The sequence below is a fragment of the Amphiura filiformis genome, chromosome 8, assembly GCF_039555335.1.
Source record: "Amphiura filiformis chromosome 8, Afil_fr2py, whole genome shotgun sequence".
Lineage (NCBI taxonomy): Eukaryota > Metazoa > Echinodermata > Ophiuroidea > Amphilepidida > Amphiuridae > Amphiura > Amphiura filiformis.
The window spans coordinates 13349148-13373317 of NC_092635.1; the positions used below are offsets into that span (position 1 = coordinate 13349148).

At 37.2% G+C, this 24170-nt stretch overlaps 1 protein-coding gene across 2 annotated transcripts in view; it reads right to left on the bottom strand.

Moving 5' to 3' along the window:
- The window catches only part of LOC140158647 (sodium/potassium/calcium exchanger 5-like), a 55510-nt gene that overhangs the window by 2413 nt on the left and 28927 nt on the right, over nt 1-24170 (bottom strand). Inside the window, exons 6-9 of one of the 2 annotated variants that reach the window (XM_072181816.1) lie at nt 14928-15304; nt 11814-12074; nt 2834-2935; nt 106-1782 (exon numbers count right to left, since the gene is read on the bottom strand). In XM_072181816.1, the coding sequence (XP_072037917.1) occupies nt 1457-1782; nt 2834-2935; nt 11814-12074; nt 14928-15304 (1066 nt within the window). In that variant the 3' untranslated portion in view covers nt 106-1456. Of the gene's footprint in view, nt 1-105; nt 1783-2833; nt 2936-11813; nt 12075-14927; nt 15305-24170 lie in introns of those variants that run through there. The other variant, XM_072181815.1, reaches the window with a different exon arrangement.

A 24170-nucleotide genomic window follows, 5' to 3' on the forward strand; every position in this document is an offset into this window, starting at 1 on the left:
ATAGGGGGAAAGGGCAACTTAGGTTATACATTGGGCTATTCCAGTTGCAATCCATACACCCCCTGTAGAAGACATGACCTTAACCTTTCATACAGGGAGTGCGAATGGGGTTACCTGAATGGGTGACTCCATTTGAAATAGATGCTTTCCATAGGAGCGTATGGATTTCACATGTAAAGGCTCATTTCGGTTAGGGTATTTTGACAAAGGTAATGTAAGCAACCAGCTTTGTTTAGGAGGAAAACATGTCAAAACCACTTGAAATATTCAGTAGAATCCGAGGCGAACGGATCAAGAATTCAGTGAGGATCGGAAGATGATTGAAAGACAAAATTATGAACAAAGATGAGGGGTCGTACATTTTAGCAGACTAACAATAATCTCAGAAAGTCGGTGTGGTTTTTTGCCAGTATAAGATAGAAAACGTATTAACCATGTTAATAGGAAAAAGGCGTTTGCATGTGATTTGCCTATATATTACACAGAAACTATTTCAAGTGGTTTTAGAGGAATAGAGTTAAGGTTAACGATGAGGATAGATTTGCCAGGAACCACTAAGCCAGGAAATGCCGGAAATCTGGATCTGAGGAATGAATGTCAGTGTTAATGATATTTATATGGTTAGTAATGCCTTAGTATATAGTACCAAATGCTATAAATAAAAATATTGACTGCTCAGTGCCAGAAGTGGGTAAGTGCAATAGCTGCCATGTGAAGATTTGGCATTATATTCATCTACACATGGCAGATACAGATGGCAGTTATCACCAACTTCTGGCACTGAGCAGTCGATATAGCAAGAGAACCCATGATCCAAGTTATTGCAGGTTGTATAATCAACATTACAAGAATTGTTATGCAAAGTATAGACTACATGGCAAGGATAAATTAGTCAGTGGAAGACGATAGGACAATGAGCTATATTACACCCACAGATTACACCACAAAAAAATAACACCAGTTGATATTGTCTTTTACTTTGGAAGCATTCACAATATTTGCCCATGGTACACATACAGTATCCGCTATATCGTTTGCTTATATACTTCATCTCCAAAGTAACAAGACAGTACCTTTTCAGTAACTTGTTTGCGGATCATGGGTTGTATGATGCTGGTCTTATTCAATTCATAGTTCATACGTTACCCATGAGCGATTAGACAGTGCATTAGGGCCTACACAACGCGGATATTTTCGGTACATAGCAGTGGCGGCGGGAGTGGCGGCACCAAATATTATTTCAAAGGGTATGGGGGAGGCAAAGTGAAGCTTAGGGGGTCAAAACTCGTGAAATTACACAAAATCGGTTTGCGGGGGTGGGGGTAAGATCTCTGACTGGAGAGTATTTTCCCCATGCCCCCGTGAACCGCTACTGTACAGAAGTACCGTAATAAGTGATCAATTGCTCTGGATATCATATGAACAGTAAATTTGACCGTATAAGGGATATAACTTTTTATTCATTGGATTTAGTACAATATGGCGACACACCGAAAAAAAGGCACAGCCAGATTGCTATTGCTAAGAATCCAACATAAAACACCACTGATATTACTCCGATTTTTCTGTTCAATACCCAGCCAGTACAACTAAGCAATAAAATGGTTGACAGAAAGCAAGCAAGAAGTACACTAGAAGTTATTGCAAATCCATGTGTGTCGAGATACACGGGGGCCCCACCCTCAATCAGCAAGCTTTTAGTTAACCAGGACACTCCGAGACCGATGACGATCTCGAATGTATTGCTCCCGCTGATGTTAGCTATCGCCATGTCATGATACCCTGCGAGAAGAATGTCAAAAGCACACAAAAAGCAATATAATCAATCATGTTATTAAAGCAATATACGACAAAAAATCATGTACATGAGACTGAGTATAGTTTGAGTAAGTTTCATTTATCCAAACAAACCCAAATAGTCAACAATATGAAAATTAATTTAAAAAGATGAACAACCGACTAACCGTCTGTGACAGACCTAGACTACTCCGTAGTCCACTTGCCCATTGTGCATATTGTATTTTTAAATAAAAATTCAGAGCTTAAAAGCTCTGAATTAATTAATGTGTGCACAACCGATCTTTTCAGTCACCGTACTCCCTATGTTTGTTAGCTTCCCTTAGTGTTTTAACTCATGAACTCGGACTTTCGCGATTAATAAACTGGTAGAAACCAGAATTGTTCAGTATTGAAGTGCCAATATAATGATGACATTATGATATGTTGCATTCAATAATATAAGCCTACGTACACTTATACTTTTACTGTCACTAATATAATTATAAACTTTTTCATAACAATTTTATACTAGTATTGTGATGTAATAAATAACAGTATAATTTCGAGTTCAACTGAATTCTTTCATCATGATTAATAACATGCTTTTATTGATCAAAAATCGACTATGGCATAGTTTATGACAGACCCGGGTCTGTCACGGATCCGCCAATTTATCGTAGCGGTTAAATCATTGTATAACCTTGAATATCGAACACCATGTCATATACCGTATCAAGTTTTCGATGATATAAATCATGTTAATAAAAGTTGCAAAATATCAACAGATCCGAAGTTGCAGTACATTGAATTAAATTACAGTGGTGGACCGGTTCTGTAATGGCCGCGGTAAACTAGCCGTGATGGACCAGAGTCTATATAACACCCACAAACTGATAGCCTTCGAAAAGCAAAGCGGTCCAGTAATAAATTCTAGAATGTTAAAAATACAAATACATTGGATAGGGCGGTTAATACTCTCAAGAAACGTTGAAAATGATTCACATTCAAATATTTATGGCTACGTTTAGCGACCTACATAGGGTTTGTACCTTACCGTGTTTCGATACGATTGCAGAAGCTACTGCGTCTGGCAAGCTAGTTCCTATGGCAAGTAATGTGTAACCCATCACAATGTCTGGTATGCCAAAGAAGTTACCTGCACAAATCAAAATACAAAACATGATTGCCAACACTTATGTTTGTTTGAGCACTGACACGTGAGCAAAAACAAATGAAGGAATATAAGCCAATACTACGACCGCTCCCCACACCGGTACCATAATTGTCTCATTCTGCTACAAACTCCACAATATTAATCTATCAAGCAAAGGAGGATGTTACATATAGGGCACTTGCCTGCCATGTGCGTGGAAATATTTAAACGAGTTTACTGTTTTGAGCTTCTTTGTGCAACATTGTATTGTCCTATACGGTATTGCATTGCAGAAAATGGTAAAATAGCATTGCTCCGTGGTGTTGCAGGAAGTGTTAAAACCACTTTGTTATGTGGTGTTGCAGAAAGTGGTAAAACAACATTGCTCTGTGGTGTTGCAGAAAGTGGTAAAACCACATTCTTCTCTAATGTTGCAGAAAGTTGCAAATAGCAATGTTCTGTGAATATTGCCAAAAGTGGTAAACTAGGATTAATTGCTCTGTTGCTACAGTGGTAAATGATATCATTATGTGGTGTTGCAGAAAGTTGTAAAACACGATTGCTCTGTAGTGTTGCAGAAAGTGATAAAGACACTTTTTTCTGCGATGTTGCAGACAGTGGTAAAAGTAACATATTGCTGAAGCTGAAGTTAGTACTCTTATGTGAAGTTGCAGAAAGTGGTAAAACAACATTGCTCCGAGGTGTTGCAGAAAGTGGTAAAACAACATTGCTCTGTGGTGTTACAGAAAGTGGTAAAATAACATTGCTAATACCATCATTCCTTCCCAAGAATTTCAGCATTCGCTTGACATTTTCAGATATTGATTTTACAAGAATTGTTTTCTGTAACCCAAGTCATTGTTTTAAATAATATTTTCCTATACGAAAGTTCTTTTGTTTCCAAATGTCCTTCTCATAGTTTGTATTCAACAAACAAAAACAAGTATCAAATTGAAAATAAATGTGTAGTTTTATGATTGCCCAAGGTGTTGCAGAAAGTGGTAAAACAACATTGCTCCGAGATGTTGCAGAAAGTGGTAAAATAACATTGCTCCGAGGTGTTGCAGAAAGTGGTAAAATAACATTGCTTCGAGGTGTTGCAGAAAGTGGTAAAATAACATTGCTTCGAGGTGTTGCAGAAAGTGGTAAAACAACATTGCTCCGTGGTGTTGCAGAAAGTGGTAAAACAACATTGCTCCGTGGTGTTGCAGAAAGTGGTAAAACAACATTGCTCCGAGGTGTTGCAGAAAGTGGTAAAATAACATTGCTTCGAGGTGTTGCAGAAAGTGGTAAAATAACATTGCTTCGAGGTGTTGCAGAAAGTAGCAAAATAACATTGCTCCGAGGTGTTGCAGAAAGTGGTAAAACAACATTGCTTCGAGGTGTTGCAGAAAGTAGTAAAATAACATTGCTTCGAGGTGTTGCAGAAAGTGGTAAAACAACATTGCTCCGAGGTGTTGCAGAAAGTGGTCAAACAACATTGCTCCATGGTGTTGCAGAAAGTGGTAAAACAAACTTTGCTCCATGTTGTTGCAGGAAGTGGTAAAACAACATTGCTCCATGGTGTTGCAGAAAGTGGTAAAACAACATTGCTCCGAGGTGTTGCAGAAAGTGGTAAAATAACATTGTTTCGAGGTGTTGCAGAAAGTAGTAAAATAACATTGCTTCGAGGTGTTGCAGAAAGTGGTAAAACAACATTGCTCCATGGTGTTGCAGAAAGTGGTAAAATAACATTGCTTCGAGGTGTTGCAGAAAGTAGTAAAATAACATTGCTTCGAGGTGTTGCAGAAAGTGGTAAAACAACATTGCTCCACGGTGTTGCAGAAAGTGGTAAAACAACATTGCCCCGAGGTGTTGCAGAAAGTGGTAAAAAACATTGCTTCGAGGTGTTGCAGAAAGTGGTAAAATAACATTGCTTCGAGGTGTTGCAGAAAGTGGTAAAACAACATTGCTCCGAGGTGTTGCAGAAAATGGTAAAACAACATTGCTCCATGGTGTTGCAGAAAGTGGTAAAACAACATTGCTCCGAGGTGATGCAGAAAGTGGTCATATTAATAGCATTGCTGTGGGTGTTGCTAAAAGCGATAACCTAGCATTGTTCTGTTGCTAAAAGTGGTAAAATGGCATTGTTATGTGCTGCTTCGAGGTGTTGCAGAAAGTGGTAAAACAACATTGCTCCGCGGTGTTGCAGAAAGTAGTAAAACAACATTGCTCCGTGGTGTTGCAGAAAGTGGTAAAACAACATTGCTCCGAGGTGTTGCAGAAAGTGGTAAAACAACATTGCTCCGAGGTGTTGCAGAAAGTAGTAAAATAACATTGCTTCGAGGTATTGCAGAAAGTGGTAAAACAACATTGCTCCGAGGTGTTGCAGAAAGTGGTAAAATAACATTGCTCCGAGGTGTTGCAGAAAGTGGTAAAACAACATTGCTCCGAGGTGATGCAGAAAGTAGTAAAACAACATTGCTCCGAGGTGTTGCAGAAAGTGGTAAAACAACATTGCTCCAAGGTGTTGCAGAAAGTGGTAAAACAACATTACTCCGAGGTGTTGCAGAAAGTGGTAAAACAACATTGCTTCGAGGTGTTGCAGAATGTGGTAAAACAACATTGCTCCGAGGTGTTGCAGAAAGTAGTAAAACAACATTGCTCCGAGGTGTTGCAGAAAGTGGTAAAACAACATTGCTCCGAGGTGTTGCAGAAAGTGGTAAAACAACATTGCTCCGAGGTGTTGCAGAAAGTGGTAAAATAGAAAGTGGTAAAATAACATTGCTCCGAGGTGTTGCAGAAAGTGGTAAAACAACATTGCTCCAAGGTGTTGCAGAAAGTGGTAAAAGAACATTGCTCCGTGGTGTTGCAGAAAGTGGTAAAATAACATTGCTCTGAGGTGTTCCAGAAAGTGGTAAAACAACATTGCTCCGTGATGTTGCAGAATGTGGTAAAATAACATTGCTCCGAGGTGTTGCAGAAAGTGGTAAAACAACATTGCTCCGAGGTGTTGCAGAAAGTGGTAAAATAACATTGCTCCGAGGTGTTGCAGAAAGTGGCAAAACCACATTCTTCTATAGTGTTGCAGAAAATGAAAAAGTAGCATTGCTCCGTGGTGCCACAGAAATTGGTTAAATCGCGTTGTTATGTATTGTGATATTGCAAAAAGTAGAAAAACAATGTTGCTTCGTGGTGTTGCTGAAAGAGTTAAACCTCGTTCTTCTCTGGTGTTGCAGAAAGTGGTAATCTCACATTGCTCTGTTGTTAAAAGTGGTGAGGTAAATGATATTGCTCAGTGAAGATGCAGAAAGTGGTAAAACAACATTGCTCCGTGGTGTTGCAGAATGTGGTACAACAACATTGCTCCGAGGTGTTGCAGAAAGTAGTAAAACAACATTGCTCCGAGGTGTTGCAGAAAGTGGTAAAACAACATTGCTCCAAGGTGTTGCAGAAAGTGGTAAAACAACATTACTCCGAGGTGTTGCAGAAAGTGGTAAAACAACATTGCTTCGAGGTGTTGCAGAAAATGGTAAAACAACATTGCTCCGAGGTGTTGCAGAAAGTGGTAAAATAGCATTGCTCCGAGGTGTTGCAGAAAGTGGTAAAACAACATTGCTCCGCGGTGTTGCAGAAAGTGGTAAAACAACATTACTCTGAGGTGTTGCAGAAAGTGGTAAAACAACATTGCTTCGAGGTGTTGCAGAATGTGGTAAAACAACATTGCTCCGAGGTGTTGCAGAAAGTAGTAAAACAACATTGCTCCGAGGTGTTGCAGAACGTGGTAAAACAACATTGCTCCGAGGTGTTACAGAAAGTGGTAAAATAACATTGTTCCGAGGTGTTGCAGAATGTGATAAAACAACATTGCTCCGAGGTGTTGCAGAAAGTGGTAAAAGAACATTGCTCCGTGGTGTTGCAGAAAGTGGTAAAATAACATTGCTCTGAGGTGTTCCAGAAAGTGGTAAAACAACATTGCTCCGTGATGTTGCAGAATGTGGTAAAATAACATTGCTCCGAGGTGTTGCAGAAAGTGGTAAAACAACATTGCTCCGAGGTGTTGCAGAAAGTGGTAAAATAACATTGCTCCGAGGTGTTGCAGAAAGTGGCAAAACCACATTCTTCTATAGTGTTGCAGAAAATGAAAAAGTAGCATTGCTCCGTGGTGCCACAGAAATTGGTTAAATCGCGTTGTTATGTATTGTGATATTGCAAAAAGTAGAAAAAAATGTTGCTTCGTGGTGTTGCTGAAAGAGTTAAACCTCGTTCTTCTCTGGTGTTGCAGAAAGTGGTAATCTCACATTGCTCTGTTGTTAAAAGTGGTGAGGTAAATGATATTGCTCAGTGAAGATGCAGAAAGTGGTAAAACAACATTGCTCCGTGGTGTTGCAGAATGTGGTACAACAACATTGCTCCGAGGTGTTGCAGAAAGTAGTAAAACAACATTGCTCCGAGGTGTTGCAGAAAGTGGTAAAACAACATTGCTCCAAGGTGTTGCAGAAAGTGGTAAAACAACATTGCTCCAAGGTGTTGCAGAAAGTGGTAAAACAACATTACTCCGAGGTGTTGCAGAAAGTGGTAAAACAACATTGCTCCGTGGTGTTGCAGAAAGTGGTAAAACAACATTGCTTCGAGGTGTTGCAGAAAATGGTAAAACAACATTGCTCCGAGGTGTTGCAGAAAGTGGTAAAATAACATTGCTCCGAGGTGTTGCAGAAAGTGGTAAAACAACATTGCTCCGAGGTGTTGCAGAAAGTGGTAAAACAACATTACTCCGAGGTGTTGCAGAAAGTGGTAAAACAACATTGCTTCGAGGTGTTGCAGAAAGTGGTAAAATAACATTGCTCCGAGGTGTTGCAGAAAGTGGTAAAACAACATTGCTCCGAGGTGTTGCAGAAAGTGGTAAAACAACATTACTCCGAGGTGTTGCAGAAAGTGGTAAAACAACATTGCTTCGAGGTGTTGCAGAATGTGGTAAAACAACATTGCTCCGAGGTGTTGCAGAAAGTAGTAAAACAACATTGCTCCGAGGTGTTGCAGAACGTGGTAAAACAACATTGCTCCGAGGTGTTGCAGAAAGTGGTAAAACAACATTGCTCCGAGGTGTTGCAGAAAGTGGTAAAATAACATTGCTCCGTGGTGTTACAGAAAGTGGTAAAATAACATTGTTCCGAGGTGTTGCAGAATGTGATAAAACAACATTGCTCCGAGGTGTTGCAGAAAGTGGTAAAACAATATTGCTCCGTGGTGTTGCAGAAAGTGGTAAAATAACATTGCTCTGAGGTGTTCCAGAAAGTGGTAAAACAACATTGCTCCGTGATGTTGCAGAATGTGGTAAAATAACATTGCTCCGAGGTGTTGCAGAAAGTGGTAAAACAACATTGCTCCGAGGTGTTGCAGAAAGTGGTAAAATAACATTGCTCCGAGGTGTTGCAGAAAGTGGCAAAACCACATTCTTCTATAGTGTTGCAGAAAATGAAAAAGTAGCATTGCTCCGTGGTGCCACAGAAATTGGTTAAATCGCGTTGTTATGTATTGTGATATTGCAAAAAGTAGAAAAACAACGTTGCTTCGTGGTGTTGCTGAAAGAGTTAAAGCTCGTTCTTCTCTGGTGTTGCAGAAAGTGGTAATCTCACATTGCTCTGTTGTTAAAAGTGGTGAGGTAAATGATATTGCTCAGTGAAGATGCAGAAAGTGGTAAAACAACATTGCTCCGAGGTGTTGCAGAATGTGGTAAAATAACATTGCTCCGAGGTGTTGCAGAAAGTGGTAAAACAACATCGCTCCGTGGTATTGCAGAAAGTGGTAAAATAACATTGCTCCGAGGTGTTGCAGAAAGTGGTAAAACAACATTGCTCCGAGGTGTTGCAGAAAGTGGTAAAACAACATTGCTCCGAGGTGTTGCAGAAAGTGGTAAAATAACATTGCTCCGTGGTGTTACAGAAAGTGGTAAAATAACATTGTTCCGAGGTGTTGCAGAATGTGATAAAACAACATTGCTCCGAGGTGTTGCAGAAAGTGGTAAAACAACATTGCTCCGTGGTGTTGCAGAAAGTGGGAAAATAACATTGCTCTGAGGTGTTCCAGAAAGTGGTAAAACAACATTGCTCCGTGATGTTGCAGAATGTGGTAAAATAACATTGCTCCGAGGTGTTGCAGAAAGTGGTAAAACAACATCGCTCCGTGGTGTTGCAGAAAGTGGTAAAATAACATTGCTCCGAGGTGTTGCAGAAAGTGGTAAAACAACATTGCTCCGTGGTGTTGCAGAATGTGGTAAAATAACATTGCTCCGAGGTGTTGCAGAAAGTGGTAAAACAACATTACTCCGAGGTGTTGCAGAAAGTGGTAAAACAACATTGCTTCGAGGTGTTGCAGAATGTGGTAAAACAACATTGCTCCGAGGTGTTGCAGAAAGTAGTAAAACAACATTGCTCCGAGGTGTTGCAGAACGTGGTAAAACAACATTGCTCCGAGGTGTTGCAGAAAGTGGTAAAACAACATTGCTCCGAGGTGTTGCAGAAAGTGGTAAAATAACATTGCTCCGTGGTGTTACAGAAAGTGGTAAAATAACATTGTTCCGAGGTGTTGCAGAATGTGATAAAACAACATTGCTCCGAGGTGTTGCAGAAAGTGGTAAAACAATATTGCTCCGTGGTGTTGCAGAAAGTGGTAAAATAACATTGCTCTGAGGTGTTCCAGAAAGTGGTAAAACAACATTGCTCCGTGATGTTGCAGAATGTGGTAAAATAACATTGCTCCGAGGTGTTGCAGAAAGTGGTAAAACAACATTGCTCCGAGGTGTTGCAGAAAGTGGTAAAATAACATTGCTCCGAGGTGTTGCAGAAAGTGGCAAAACCACATTCTTCTATAGTGTTGCAGAAAATGAAAAAGTAGCATTGCTCCGTGGTGCCACAGAAATTGGTTAAATCGCGTTGTTATGTATTGTGATATTGCAAAAAGTAGAAAAACAACGTTGCTTCGTGGTGTTGCTGAAAGAGTTAAAGCTCGTTCTTCTCTGGTGTTGCAGAAAGTGGTAATCTCACATTGCTCTGTTGTTAAAAGTGGTGAGGTAAATGATATTGCTCAGTGAAGATGCAGAAAGTGGTAAAACAACATTGCTCCGTGGTGTTGCAGAATGTGGTAAAATAACATTGCTCCGAGGTGTTGCAGAAAGTGGTAAAACAACATCGCTCCGTGGTGTTGCAGAAAGTGGTAAAATAACATTGCTCCGAGGTGTTGCAGAAAGTGGTAAAACAACATTGCTCCGAGGTGTTGCAGAAAGTGGTAAAACAACATTGCTCCGAGGTGTTGCAGAAAGTGGTAAAATAACATTGCTCCGTGGTGTTACAGAAAGTGGTAAAATAACATTGTTCCGAGGTGTTGCAGAATGTGATAAAACAACATTGCTCCGAGGTGTTGCAGAAAGTGGTAAAACAACATTGCTCCGTGGTGTTGCAGAAAGTGGGAAAATAACATTGCTCTGAGGTGTTCCAGAAAGTGGTAAAACAACATTGGTCCGTGATGTTGCAGAATGTGGTAAAATAACATTGCTCCGAGGTGTTGCAGAAAGTGGTAAAACAACATCGCTCCGTGGTGTTGCAGAAAGTGGTAAAATAACATTGCTCCGAGGTGTTGCAGAAAGTGGTAAAACAACATTGCTCCGTGGTGTTGCAGAATGTGGTAAAATAACATTGCTCCGAGGTGTTGCAGAAAGTGGTAAAACAACATCGCTCCGTGGTGTTGCAGAAAGTGGTAAAATAACATTGCTCCGAGGTGTTGCAGAAAGTGGTAAAACAACATTGCTCCGAGGTGTTGCAGAAAGTGGTAAAACAACATTGCTCCGAGGTGTTGCAGAAAGTGGTAAAATCACATTTTTCTTTGGTATTGTTGAAAGTTGCAAACAGCATTGTTCTGTGGTGTTGCTAAAAGCGGCAAATTAGCATTAATTGTTCTGTTGCTAAAGTGGTTGAATTGTATTGTTATATGGTGTACAGACTGTATCAAAATGATTGGTACCTATCGGTTTTGATGATTATTGAAAGCCTGCTTCTTCCAAATGCAACATATAGGGTCTTCTTGAAATGGCCATGATAGTATTATGACTGTTTATAACAAATTATCAACAAATTATGTGGATCGTATGATGCATTTTGATGTGGCAGTCAAGTCCATATCACAAGCCTCAGTGGCAGTTGAGATTGGATTAAGCACTTCCTTTCCCTTGACCCAAAGGCTGACAGTAAAATTGTTAACTTGATTGTTGGGAGTGACCTTCTTTTCCTTGTTCTTTGTCTTCAAATCTGTTTCTCACTTCTCTTTCCATACATGCCAGCATGCTTTATATAGGCTTTTAGCTGGGCTTGAGCATTTTGTTTGAGCCTGGTCCCATTAGGACCCAAGCGTGTCTCCATACGGAGCGACCGTACAAACAAACAAACAAACAAACAAACAAACGAACGAACTTGAATCGGATGGGTACCAATTATAGCCTGTATAACAAATGGCGCAGACAACATTGTTTTGTAGCGTTACAGTATGTAGTAAAACTGGATTACTTTATATACTATTGCATACATTCCAAGTAGGCGCATGCTGTGATTTCAACGTTGTATCAACGTTGGTACAACGTTCTATCAAGTTGAACGTTAATATCAACTTTCAAATACAACGTGATTTCAACCTATTGAATTCCAATGCTAAAATTCCAACATTGATACAACCTTGTTTTAACAACCTTGTTTTATAATGATAATATAATCTATTACATAAAAGGGTAATATTTTGTCTTTAAACTTGTTTCTGAACGATAGTTTCGGATAAAGTTATAGAGTACAATCAAAATAAATGGTATTGTTACTTATAACCCTTATATTTCCATCCTGGTTATAATCACTTCACTTACCTATTACAGTGACGACCCAGAATAGTAAATAGCAAACTAAAGCACAGACAGTGGCAGACATAATAAATGTCAAAATATACAATTTCCTTCTTATTCCTGGTTTTCTGCAATCTGGTATAGAGATACAACATAAAGCAATGAAGGGAAGACCCACGATCCATAATATCAGCATTGTCCAATGTTCTGGAGGATGGAATACGGAGCACCAGCTATCATCATCGTCATCATCAAATTCATAACCATGGAAGGAGCTATTGGGATCTGATGGTAGAACACAAGTGATGATTGCATGTAAAATAATATTATTTGTTTAATAATTAACAGAATTATCCATCTTTTAAGGTGGTACTACACACCCTGATAAATTTTGTGAATAATTTTGCATTTTTCTCAAAAAATACTGAACTACACACTGGTAACAAAATTTATGTGTATTAGAGGGGCAAGGAATCCAATTACTTCACTGAAATAGTGATTCAATGTTAAGAAATGAGGTACATTCTAGCGGTACCTCTTTTCTTATCATACATAACGTACTGCTTGTCTTGAGTCACTGAAATTCCAGTGTAGTAACTGGATTCATTGCTCCTATAATATACATAACTTTTGTTACCAAAATGCAAAAATAGTCACAAATTTATCAAGGGGTGTAGAACCACCATAAAGTATTTTTAAGGCCAATTCACAATGTCAAATTTGGTCAATTTATATGATTTGGAATAAGTTTAAGAGTCCGTTCGCGGCTCTCGTTTAGGTTTGAGTGAGAGTTTTTGACAATGCTTAATTAAGGTGACGTTCGTATACTGATTATGCCTAGGAATTTGTAATGATATCGAAGGTTGTGAACCACGCAGAAAAGCCTTAACTCACAATGACCAGCTCTCACAAAATGAGCATAAAGTTGACAAAATATTTTTCTGAGATATTCCAGATTTGAAATCCTTATTTTATACCCTTTAAAATCATACCAAACGACATGTTAGGATGGCTCCTTGCTTTAGTCTTCAAAGGCTTCAAATATCAATATTTCCTCCAGAATGTCTTTTTTTGTTATCTATTGAATTTTGCCATGATTCATTAATGGACTGTATCTTCTACAGTGCTCTGGCGACTTCATGCTCATTTTGTGCGAGCAGGTGATTGCGAGTTGAGGCTTTCTGGCTCTCACCCCTCAATATTTACATAAGTTTCGTACTCGTAGTTCGTAAAATTTAAGGATGATGACTCGTTTTCATCATTATGCTGTATGTATTGAACGGCCCTGAACCCTAATCCCAACCTCAGTAACACGGCACCTGTCGGGCACAATTTGGCTAAACAAGCAAAACATTTGAAATAGCAAAAAGAAACCCATTTTAGTTGTGCAAATTTTGATACCTCATTTGTCTGGATAGCTCAAAAGTTGTATGGCGACTCCTTAAGGTAATACACTATTTTAAAGTGTTGCGATTTGGTAGTTCACAACATCTTGCGAATGGTAGTGAGTTTTGGCAAAAATTGCATTGCTCATTTCCTTACGAGCGTGAAGAAGAATCCAAATATCACAGAAATATTTTGTAGGTCCTGTGGTTCTTGAATTATGTTTTAAAGAGGGCTGAAACAACAACACTTTTGTAAAATGTACATAACTTATTAACAACAATAAATTAAGCAAGTTTTCAAAGTGTATGATTTGTATAATGAACTTTTGCAAAACATCAAAGTGTTATTTTCCAATAATATATTGATTTAGACAATAAATATCGATTTTTTTTGGCTGCTTCGACCAACAATACTGCATCTACCCTTAAAGGCCCATTCAGTGATTTGCTCATCCGGACGATCGTAAAAATCATCAAAATTCAGATTTTGGTACCTTTGTAATTGGCATAGATGTGCTAACATAGCCTGCTAGTGGTTCGGTCGAAAGCCGTGTATTTTAGACAAAATATAAAGCATTTGCATGATTCTGGACTTTTGATACTGACAGTACAAAAAGTCCGACTCGAGATCGAAAGAAGCTCACTCTCCACGTACCAACACGCGTTGCGTATTGTTTCTACTACTTATTACATCAGTAGCTACTATTTTAAACAAAATACACAATTTTAACAGCTTTTAACTGTTTTTCATATTTGAATTGACCGTTAGTTTGCCTCGGTGACCTTAAATTGCTGATTTTGTTTTCTACTACAAAAATTAAGCGTCTGTTTTAAATCAATTTAGACTCTACTTCCCCCGTGTTAGGTACGCACCATTAGATTCTCAGGGTGGGGGTAGGAAGTTTTTTCAACAAAAAAAACTTAACCCACTACACGAGCAAAAAAAAAAAAACTTTACCCACCAACACTAAAAAACAAAACAAAAAAACTTCCCCACCTTACTGCGTATAGATGCATGAAATTAAAAAAAAAAAAAAAAAAACTTTGGCGGCGAAAAAATTTCTTTCCCGACCCCAACTTCCTACCCCCCGAGTATCAAATGGTGCGTCCCTTAGAAACACTGGACTAGGAAGTTTTTCCAGTCGACTGGTGGCGCACTGTACGAAAATCTCGATTTTCTCGAGTCGATCTGAGTTGAAGTAGAAAACCTTTCTAAAACTTCTGTTTTTAGACTAATTTGTCGATGTATTCAGGGAAAAGTGGTTTAATGAAATTCTGTAGACTTATTCTTTATTTCTAAGCAACTCTGACAAATTTCCATTTTTTTTAATGTTTCTGTTAAATCACTGAAAGGGCCTTTAAATGCAAAAGATGCAACATCAAAAGTTGCACTCATAAAAATTCCTTTAAAAAGGGATATACCAGCAAAGTATGAATTACAATGAGTAACATCAGATTGGTTTTTTTTTTATAAATATAATATATATACCAAATTATGGTAAAAATAATTTTGTGTAAAGATTATGGTTGTTCGAACATTTCGAACACATTTTGGGCTATTTAGACAAATGAGGTATCAACGTTTGCAAAACAAAACTGTGCTTCTTTTTGCTATTTCAGTTTTAAAATTTGATGCACAGATTATGGGTTATCATCTCATAGTAAAGGAAGGGAGTACTACTTTACGTGATGTGTTTGTAATAATAACACAGCTTTTACATCAGCTTTTTAACTTTTCAATTTTCTTATTTACCATAATTATTTTCCTTCTGATTCAAAGCTTCTTCAATATACTCTGCCTGGTCATCACTAGTCCCATACTGGACAGGTACGTCATTGTATATAGCATCCCTCTCGCCTTTTTTCTTCTCTTTCCTTATTTTATGCGTCTCCTTGGCTTCATCATCTCCTTTGTGATTTGAATTCAGTTCATCATCATAAGTACCACCGTCATTTATGGGTGGTGGTGTCGGTGTCAATTCAACGCTATCTTCTTCAGATAAATCATCGAAATTGATAAATTGAAAATGTTTTTGTAGGAATCCTTGAATGCATTCTGATATAGGGGTGTTGAAAACCATGACGATGACATAAGCCACGTAGAGCAAAGACAGGATGAGACTCTCCCACCTATAGTGGGGATGAAATAATTATTATGATAGGCCTAGAGTTACATAAAACATCAAAATATTAGTAACTTGAGTTTTGGATTTTGTATATGAAAACCTGTCCCCCCTTCGGCTCGCCAAAATAATTATTGCACAGTGAGTATCGGAATGAATCGTTTCATATATTGCAGCTCAATATTATTTACTGCTGTTGAAAGTTTACCCAAAAAGTAAGAACGCCATTTAGGAAATGGAAGTATGCATTGTAATGCATGTATCTTGCTTGTCTCCTATGTCTCTATCCCTATTGAAGTCATGGTCATGATGGTGACATTTTTAGCTATTTTTGCCTGAACTTCAGCAAAGGTTGAGTGTATAATACATTGGATTTGTTTTCTATTAGCTTGGTAATTTCCCTGTTAACACGTCTAAATGTAAAGGGTTCTGATGAATGATAAATACGAAGGGACTCGATCGTTTTTTCTGAGTGAACAAACTGAACTATAAAGTCACGGTTTTACCTTCATGGCAATTTCATTTGTATAGAGTCACTGACCCGGGTCACTGACCTCGTTTAATACATACAACCGATACATTTATCAGGATAAAATACAATAATCCAAGGCCATTTGGTGAAGGGCGTAAACCACCAAATAACTTCTCCATTGAAAAGCACGTAAAAATCAACTTTTTCAAACGGCGATTTCTACCAGGCGTGACAATATTTTTCACTTTTTACGTCATCCCTGTATTAATTAAGGACTGAAATTTTATTTAAGCTTCAATTTTGGGGAACTTTATAGAATCAGTTTTTATTAAAAATGTTGAAAAGCGACGCCGCTATTTCAACACCAAAACTAGCATTAAAACTTGTTCCGTTAGCAGTAATTCGGACAGGGCCTACTTTTCTTGTGAAATCGATTTGTATAATTTCATATCTATTTTAGTCATTAATAGGTTAGTATCTTTCATTTAAATCAGAACATGCCAACCTCACGAAGAACATGGTCCCTAAGGACACCACATTGTCTCATGTAGCCATATACGTTTAACCGGAACTCATCACCATTGCACCTTTCGCGCAGTGATTTAGTGTAATACGCCCTTGAACCGCACAAGAGGTTTGAATTTTTTTAACTTTTCTCTATTTTTGGAAACAATAAACTATTCTAAGAAAAAGTGTCATTTCTTTAATTCGTACATTACACCAATCTGCTATAAGGGTTCTCTAAACAATTTTTGATACATTAAAAAAACCGCCATTTTGGGTACTTTTGACCATTATGGATATAAACAGAGTTTATAGCAGGTTTTATCATCTTTAAATACAATTATGACATCATAATAGTTAAAACTTTAACAACAGTGAGTCAAATAACTTCAGTTGCACATTAGGCCTACATAAGCAAAATGCACAAATGTTTCTGAAGCCCCCCCCATGACAAGCATCATTTCATTGCACGAGTATATGCCCAGGTCGAAAACGTTAGGGTAGGGGTATAAAGACACGCCACCCCACCCCCTTGCGCGCATATTTTCTCCCAATGTCTGATAATATTACAATATCTTCAATCAAAGAAACTCGTCACAAACTTGGTTAATCAATTTCCCTCTAGAGAATTGAAAACGGCCGCATTGTAACTAATAACGCCATATACCGACCAAATTTCGTTAAAATTGAGAGGAAAATAGAAACGTCACCTTAAAACGCTATTGATAAGGCAGTTGGAGGTACTTGGATACCTTTGATGGGATAAATGTTTCCGAGAGTATCTTATAAACGCATTTCATGTTATACGTTTTTCAATTATTGTACCATTTTCTTAAACAAAAATTTTAAAAGTTGAATGGTTATTCGATTCTAAGCTCAAAATGGTATATCTGAACAAACATGGCCGCCATTGCCAGCTTTGGTACCAAACCCTGTTTCCAACGAATTTTCCAGAAATTTATACTCTAAAATCTTGTTTGAAAGCTTCGGGATTATAAAATAGAATATTCTCATATCAAAATAAATCAGTTTGAGGGGAAAACTTTCTTTAATAACTTTAAATTCCGAATTTTATAGCTCATTCCACCATTTTTTAACATGCTTTCAAGGGCGTAAACCACCAAATAACTTCTCCATTGAAAAGCACGTAAAATCAACTTTTCAAACGGCGATTTCTACCAGGCGTGACAATATTTTTCACTTTTTACGTCATCCCTGTATTAATTAAGGACTGAAATTTTATTTAAGCTTCAATTTTGGGGAACTTTATAGAATCAGTTTTTATTAAAAAATGTTGAAAAGCGACGCCGCTATTTCAACACCAAAACTAGCATTAAAACTTGTTCCGTTAGCAGTAATTCGGACAGGGCCTACTTTTCTTGTGAAATCGATTTGTATAATTTCATATCTATTTTAGTCATTAATAGGTTAGTATCTTTCATTTAAATCAGAACATGCCAACCTCACGAAGAACATGGTCCCTAAGGACACCACATTGTCTCATGTAGCCATATACGTTTAACCGGAACTCATCACCATTGCACCTTTCGCGCAGTGATTTAGTGTAATACGCCCTTGAACCGCACAAGAGGTTTGAATTTTTTTAACTTTTCTCTATTTTTGGAAACAATAAACTATTCTAAGAAAAAGTGTCATTTCTTTAATTCGTACATTACACCAATCTGCTATAAGGGTTCTCTAAACAATTTTTGATACATTAAAAAACCGCCATTTTGGGTACTTTTGACCATTATGGATATAAACAGAGTTTATAGCAGGTTTTATCATCTTTAAATACAATTATGACATCATAATAGTTAAAACTTTAACAACAGTGAGTCAAATAACTTCAGTTGCACATTAGGCCTACATAAGCAAAATGCACAAATGTTTCTGAAGCCCCCCCATGACAAGCATCATTTCATTGCACGAGTATATGCCCAGGTCGAAAACGTTAGGGGTATGGGTATAAAGACACGCCACCCCACCCCCCTTGCGCGCATATTTTCTCCCAATGTCTGATAATATTACAATATCTTCAATCAAAGAAACTCGTCACAAACTTGGTTAATCAATTTCCCTCTAGAGAATTGAAAACGGCCGCATTGTAACTAATAACGCCATATACCGACCAAATTTCGTTAAAATTGAGAGGAAAATAGAAACGTCACCTTAAAACGCTATTGATAAGGCAGTTGGAGGTACTTGGATACCTTTGATGGGATAAATGTTTCCGAGAGTATCTTATAAACGCATTTCATGTTATACGTTTTTCAATTATTGTACCATTTTCTTAAACAAAAATTTTAAAAGTTGAATGGTTATTCGATTCTAAGCTCAAAATGGTATATCTGAACAAACATGGCCGCCATTGCCAGCTTTGGTACCAAACCCTGTTTCCAACGAATTTTCCAGAAATTTATACTCTAAAATCTTGTTTGAAAGCTTCGGGATTATAAAATAGAATATTCTCATATCAAAATAAATCAGTTTGAGGGGAAAACTTTCTTTAATAACTTTAAATTCCGAATTTTATAGCTCATTCCACCATTTTTTAACATGCTTTCAAGGGCGTAAACCACCAAATAACTTCTCCATTGAAAAGCACGTAAAATCAACTTTTTCAAACGGCGATTTCTACCAGGCGTGACAATATTTTTCACTTTTTACGTCATCCCTGTATTAATTAAGGACTGAAATTTTATTTAAGCTTCAATTTTGGGGAACTTTATAGAATCAGTTTTTATTAAAAATGTTGAAAAGCGACGCCGCTATTTCAACACCAAAACTAGCATTAAAACTTGTTCCGTTAGCAGTAATTCGGACAGGGCCTACTTTTCTTGTGAAATCGATTTGTATAATTTCATATCTATTTTAGTCATTAATAGGTTAGTATCTTTCATTTAAATCAGAACATGCCAACCTCACGAAGAACATGGTCCCTAAGGACACCACATTGTCTCATGTAGCCATATACGTTTAACCGGAACTCATCACCATTGCACCTTTCGCGCAGTGATTTAGTGTAATACGCCCTTGAACCGCACAAGAGGTTTGAATTTTTTTAACTTTTCTCTATTTTTGGAAACAATAAACTATTCTAAGAAAAAGTGTCATTTCTTTAATTCGTACATTACACCAATCTGCTATAAGGGTTCTCTAAACAATTTTTGATACATTAAAAAAAACCGCCATTTTGGGTACTTTTGACCATTATGGATATAAACAGAGTTTATAGCAGGTTTTATCATCTTTAAATACAATTATGACATCATAATAGTTAAAACTTTAACAACAGTGAGTCAAATAACTTCAGTTGCACATTAGGCCTACATAAGCAAAATGCACAAATGTTTCTGAAGCCCCCCCATGACAAGCATCATTTCATTGCACGAGTATATGCCCAGGTCGAAAACGTTAGGGGTAGGGGTATAAAGACACGCCACCCCACCCCCCTTGCGCGCATATTTTCTCCCAATGTCTGATAATATTACAATATCTTCAATCAAAGAAACTCGTCACAAACTTGGTTAATCAATTTCCCTCTAGAGAATTGAAAACGGCCGCATTGTAACTAATAACGCCATATACCGACCAAATTTCGTTAAAATTGAGAGGAAAATAGAAACGTCACCTTAAAACGCTATTGATAAGGCAGTTGGAGGTACTTGGATACCTTTGATGGGATAAATGTTTCCGAGAGTATCTTATAAACGCATTTCATGTTATACGTTTTTCAATTATTGTACCATTTTCTTAAACAAAAATTTTAAAGTTGAATGGTTATTCGATTCTAAGCTCAAAATGGTATATCTGAACAAACATGGCCGCCATTGCCAGCTTTGGTACCAAACCCTGTTTCCAACGAATTTTCCAGAAATTTATACTCTAAAATCTTGTTTGAAAGCTTCGGGATTATAAAATAGAATATTCTCATATCAAAATAAATCAGTTTGAGGGGAAAACTTTCTTTAATAACTTTAAATTCCGAATTTTATAGCTCATTCCACCATTTTTAACATGCTTTCAAGGGCGTAAACCACCAAATAACTTCTCCATTGAAAAGCACGTAAAATCAACTTTTTCAAACGGCGATTTCTACCAGGCGTGACAATATTTTTCACTTTTTTACGTCATCCCTGTATTAATTAAGGACTGAAATTTTATTTAAGCTTCAATTTTGGGGAACTTTATAGAATCAGTTTTTATTAAAAATGTTGAAAAGCGACGCCGCTATTTCAACACCAAAACTAGCATTAAAACTTGTTCCGTTAGCAGTAATTCGGACAGGGCCTACTTTTCTTGTGAAATCGATTTGTATAATTTCATATCTATTTTAGTCATTAATAGGTTAGTATCTTTCATTTAAATCAGAACATGCCAACCTCACGAAGAACATGGTCCCTAAGGACACCACATTGTCTCATGTAGCCATATACGTTTAACCGGAACTCATCACCATTGCACCTTTCGCGCAGTGATTTAGTGTAATACGCCCTTGAACCGCACAAGAGGTTTGAATTTTTTTTAACTTTTCTCTATTTTTGGAAACAATAAACTATTCTAAGAAAAAGTGTCATTTCTTTAATTCGTACATTACACCAATCTGCTATAAGGGTTCTCTAAACAATTTTTGATACATTAAAAAAACCGCCATTTTGGGTACTTTTGACCATTATGGATATAAACAGAGTTTATAGCAGGTTTTATCATCTTTAAATACAATTATGACATCATAATAGTTAAAACTTTAACAACAGTGAGTCAAATAACTTCAGTTGCACATTAGGCCTACATAAGCAAAATGCACAAATGTTTCTGAAGCCCCCCATGACAAGCATCATTTCATTGCACGAGTATATGCCCAGGTCGAAAACGTTAGGGGTAGGGGTATAAAGACACGCCACCCCACCCCCCTTGCGCGCATATTTTCTCCCAATGTCTGATAATATTACAATATCTTCAATCAAAGAAACTCGTCACAAACTTGGTTAATCAATTTCCCTCTAGAGAATTGAAAACGGCCGCATTGTAACTAATAACGCCATATACCGACCAAATTTCGTTAAAATTGAGAGGAAAATAGAAACGTCACCTTAAAACGCTATTGATAAGGCAGTTGGAGGTACTTGGATACCTTTGATGGGATAAATGTTTCCGAGAGTATCTTATAAACGCATTTCATGTTATACGTTTTCAATTATTGTACCATTTTCTTAAACAAAAATTTTAAAAGTTGAATGGTTATTCGATTCTAAGCTCAAAATGGTATATCTGAACAAACATGGCCGCCATTGCCAGCTTTGGTACCAAACCCTGTTTCCAACGAATTTTCCAGAAATTTATACTCTAAAATCTTGTTTGAAAGCTTCGGGATTATAAAATAGAATATTCTCATATCAAAATAAATCAGTTTGAGGGGAAAAACTTTCTTTAATAACTTTAAATTCCGAATTTTATAGCTCATTCCACCATTTTTAACATGCTTTCAAGGGCGTAAACCACCAAATAACTTCTCCATTGAAAAGCACGTAAAATCAACTTTTTCAAACGGCGATTTCTACCAGGCGTGACAATATTTTTCACTTTTTACGTCATCCCTGTATTAATTAAGGACTGAAATTTTATTTAAGCTTCAATTTTGGGGAACTTTATAGAATCAGTTTTTTATTAAAAATGTTGAAAAGCGACGCCGCTATTTCAACACCAAAACTAGCATTAAAACTTGTTCCGTTAGCAGTAATTCGGACAGGGCCTACTTTTCTTGTGAAATCGATTTGTATAATTTCATATCTATTTTAGTCATTAATAGGTTAGTATCTTTCATTTAAATCAGAACATGCCAACCTCACGAAGAACATGGTCCCTAAGGACACCACATTGTCTCATGTAGCCATATACGTTTAACCGGAACTCATCACCATTGCACCTTTCGCGCAGTGATTTAGTGTAATACGCCCTTGAACCGCACAAGAGGTTTGAATTTTTTTAACTTTTCTCTATTTTTGGAAACAATAAACTATTCTAAGAAAAAGTGTCATTTCTTTAATTCGTACATTACACCAATCTGCTATAAGGGTTCTCTAAACAATTTTTGATACATTAAAAAAAACCGCCATTTTGGGTACTTTTGACCATTATGGATATAAACAGAGTTTATAGCAGGTTTTATCATCTTTAAATACAATTATGACATCATAATAGTTAAAACTTTAACAACAGTGAGTCAAATAACTTCAGTTGCACATTAGGCCTACATAAGCAAAATGCACAAATGTTTCTGAAGCCCCCCCATGACAAGCATCATTTCATTGCACGAGTATATGCCCAGGTCGAAAACGTTAGGGGTAGGGGTATAAAGACACGCCACCCCACCCCCTTGCGCGCATATTTTCTCCCAATGTCTGATAATATTACAATATCTTCAATCAAAGAAACTCGTCACAAACTTGGTTAATCAATTTCCCTCTAGAGAATTGAAAACGGCCGCATTGTAACTAATAACGCCATATACCGACCAAATTTCGTTAAAATTGAGAGGAAAATAGAAACGTCACCTTAAAACGCTATTGATAAGGCAGTTGGAGGTACTTGGATACCTTTGATGGGATAAATGTTTCCGAGAGTATCTTATAAACGCATTTCATGTTATACGTTTTTCAATTATTGTACCATTTTCTTAAACAAAATTTTAAAAGTTGAATGGTTATTCGATTCTAAGCTCAAAATGGTATATCTGAACAAACATGGCCGCCATTGCCAGCTTTGGTACCAAACCCTGTTTCCAACGAATTTTCCAGAAATTTATACTCTAAAATCTTGTTTGAAAGCTTCGGGATTATAAAATAGAATATTCTCATATCAAAATAAATCAGTTTGAGGGGAAAACTTTCTTTAATAACTTTAAATTCCGAATTTTATAGCTCATTCCACCATTTTTTAACATGCTTTCAAGGGCGTAAACCACCAAATAACTTCTCCATTGAAAAGCACGTAAAATCAACTTTTTCAAACGGCGATTTCTACCAGGCGTGACAATATTTTTCACTTTTTACGTCATCCCTGTATTAATTAAGGACTGAAATTTTATTTAAGCTTCAATTTTGGGGAACTTTATAGAATCAGTTTTTATTAAAAATGTTGAAAAGCGACGCCGCTATTTCAACACCAAAACTAGCATTAAAACTTGTTCCGTTAGCAGTAATTCGGACAGGGCCTACTTTTCTTGTGAAATCGATTTGTATAATTTCATATCTATTTTAGTCATTAATAGGTTAGTATCTTTCATTTAAATCAGAACATGCCAACCTCACGAAGAACATGGTCCCTAAGGACACCACATTGTCTCATGTAGCCATATACGTTTAACCGGAACTCATCACCATTGCACCTTTCGCGCAGTGATTTAGTGTAATACGCCCTTGAACCGCACAAGAGGTTTGAATTTGTTTAAACTTTTGTCTAATTTTGGAAACAATAAACTATTCTAAGAAAAAGTGTCATTTCTTTAATTCGTACATTACACCAATCTGCTATAAGGGTTCTCTAAACAATTTTTGATACATTAAAAAAAAACCGCCATTTTGGGTACTTTTGACCATTATGGATATAAACAGAGTTTATAGCAGGTTTTATCATCTTTAAATACAATTATGACATCATAATAGTTAAAACTTTAACAACAGTGAGTCAAATAACTTCAGTTGCACATTAGGCCTACATAAGCAAAATGCACAAATGTTTCTGAAGCCCCCCCATGACAAGCATCATTTCATTGCACGAGTATATGCCCAGGTCGAAAACGTTAGGGGTAGGGGTATAAAGACACGCCACCCCCCCACCCCCCTTGCGCGCATATTTTCTCCCAATGTCTGATAATATTACAATATCTTCAATC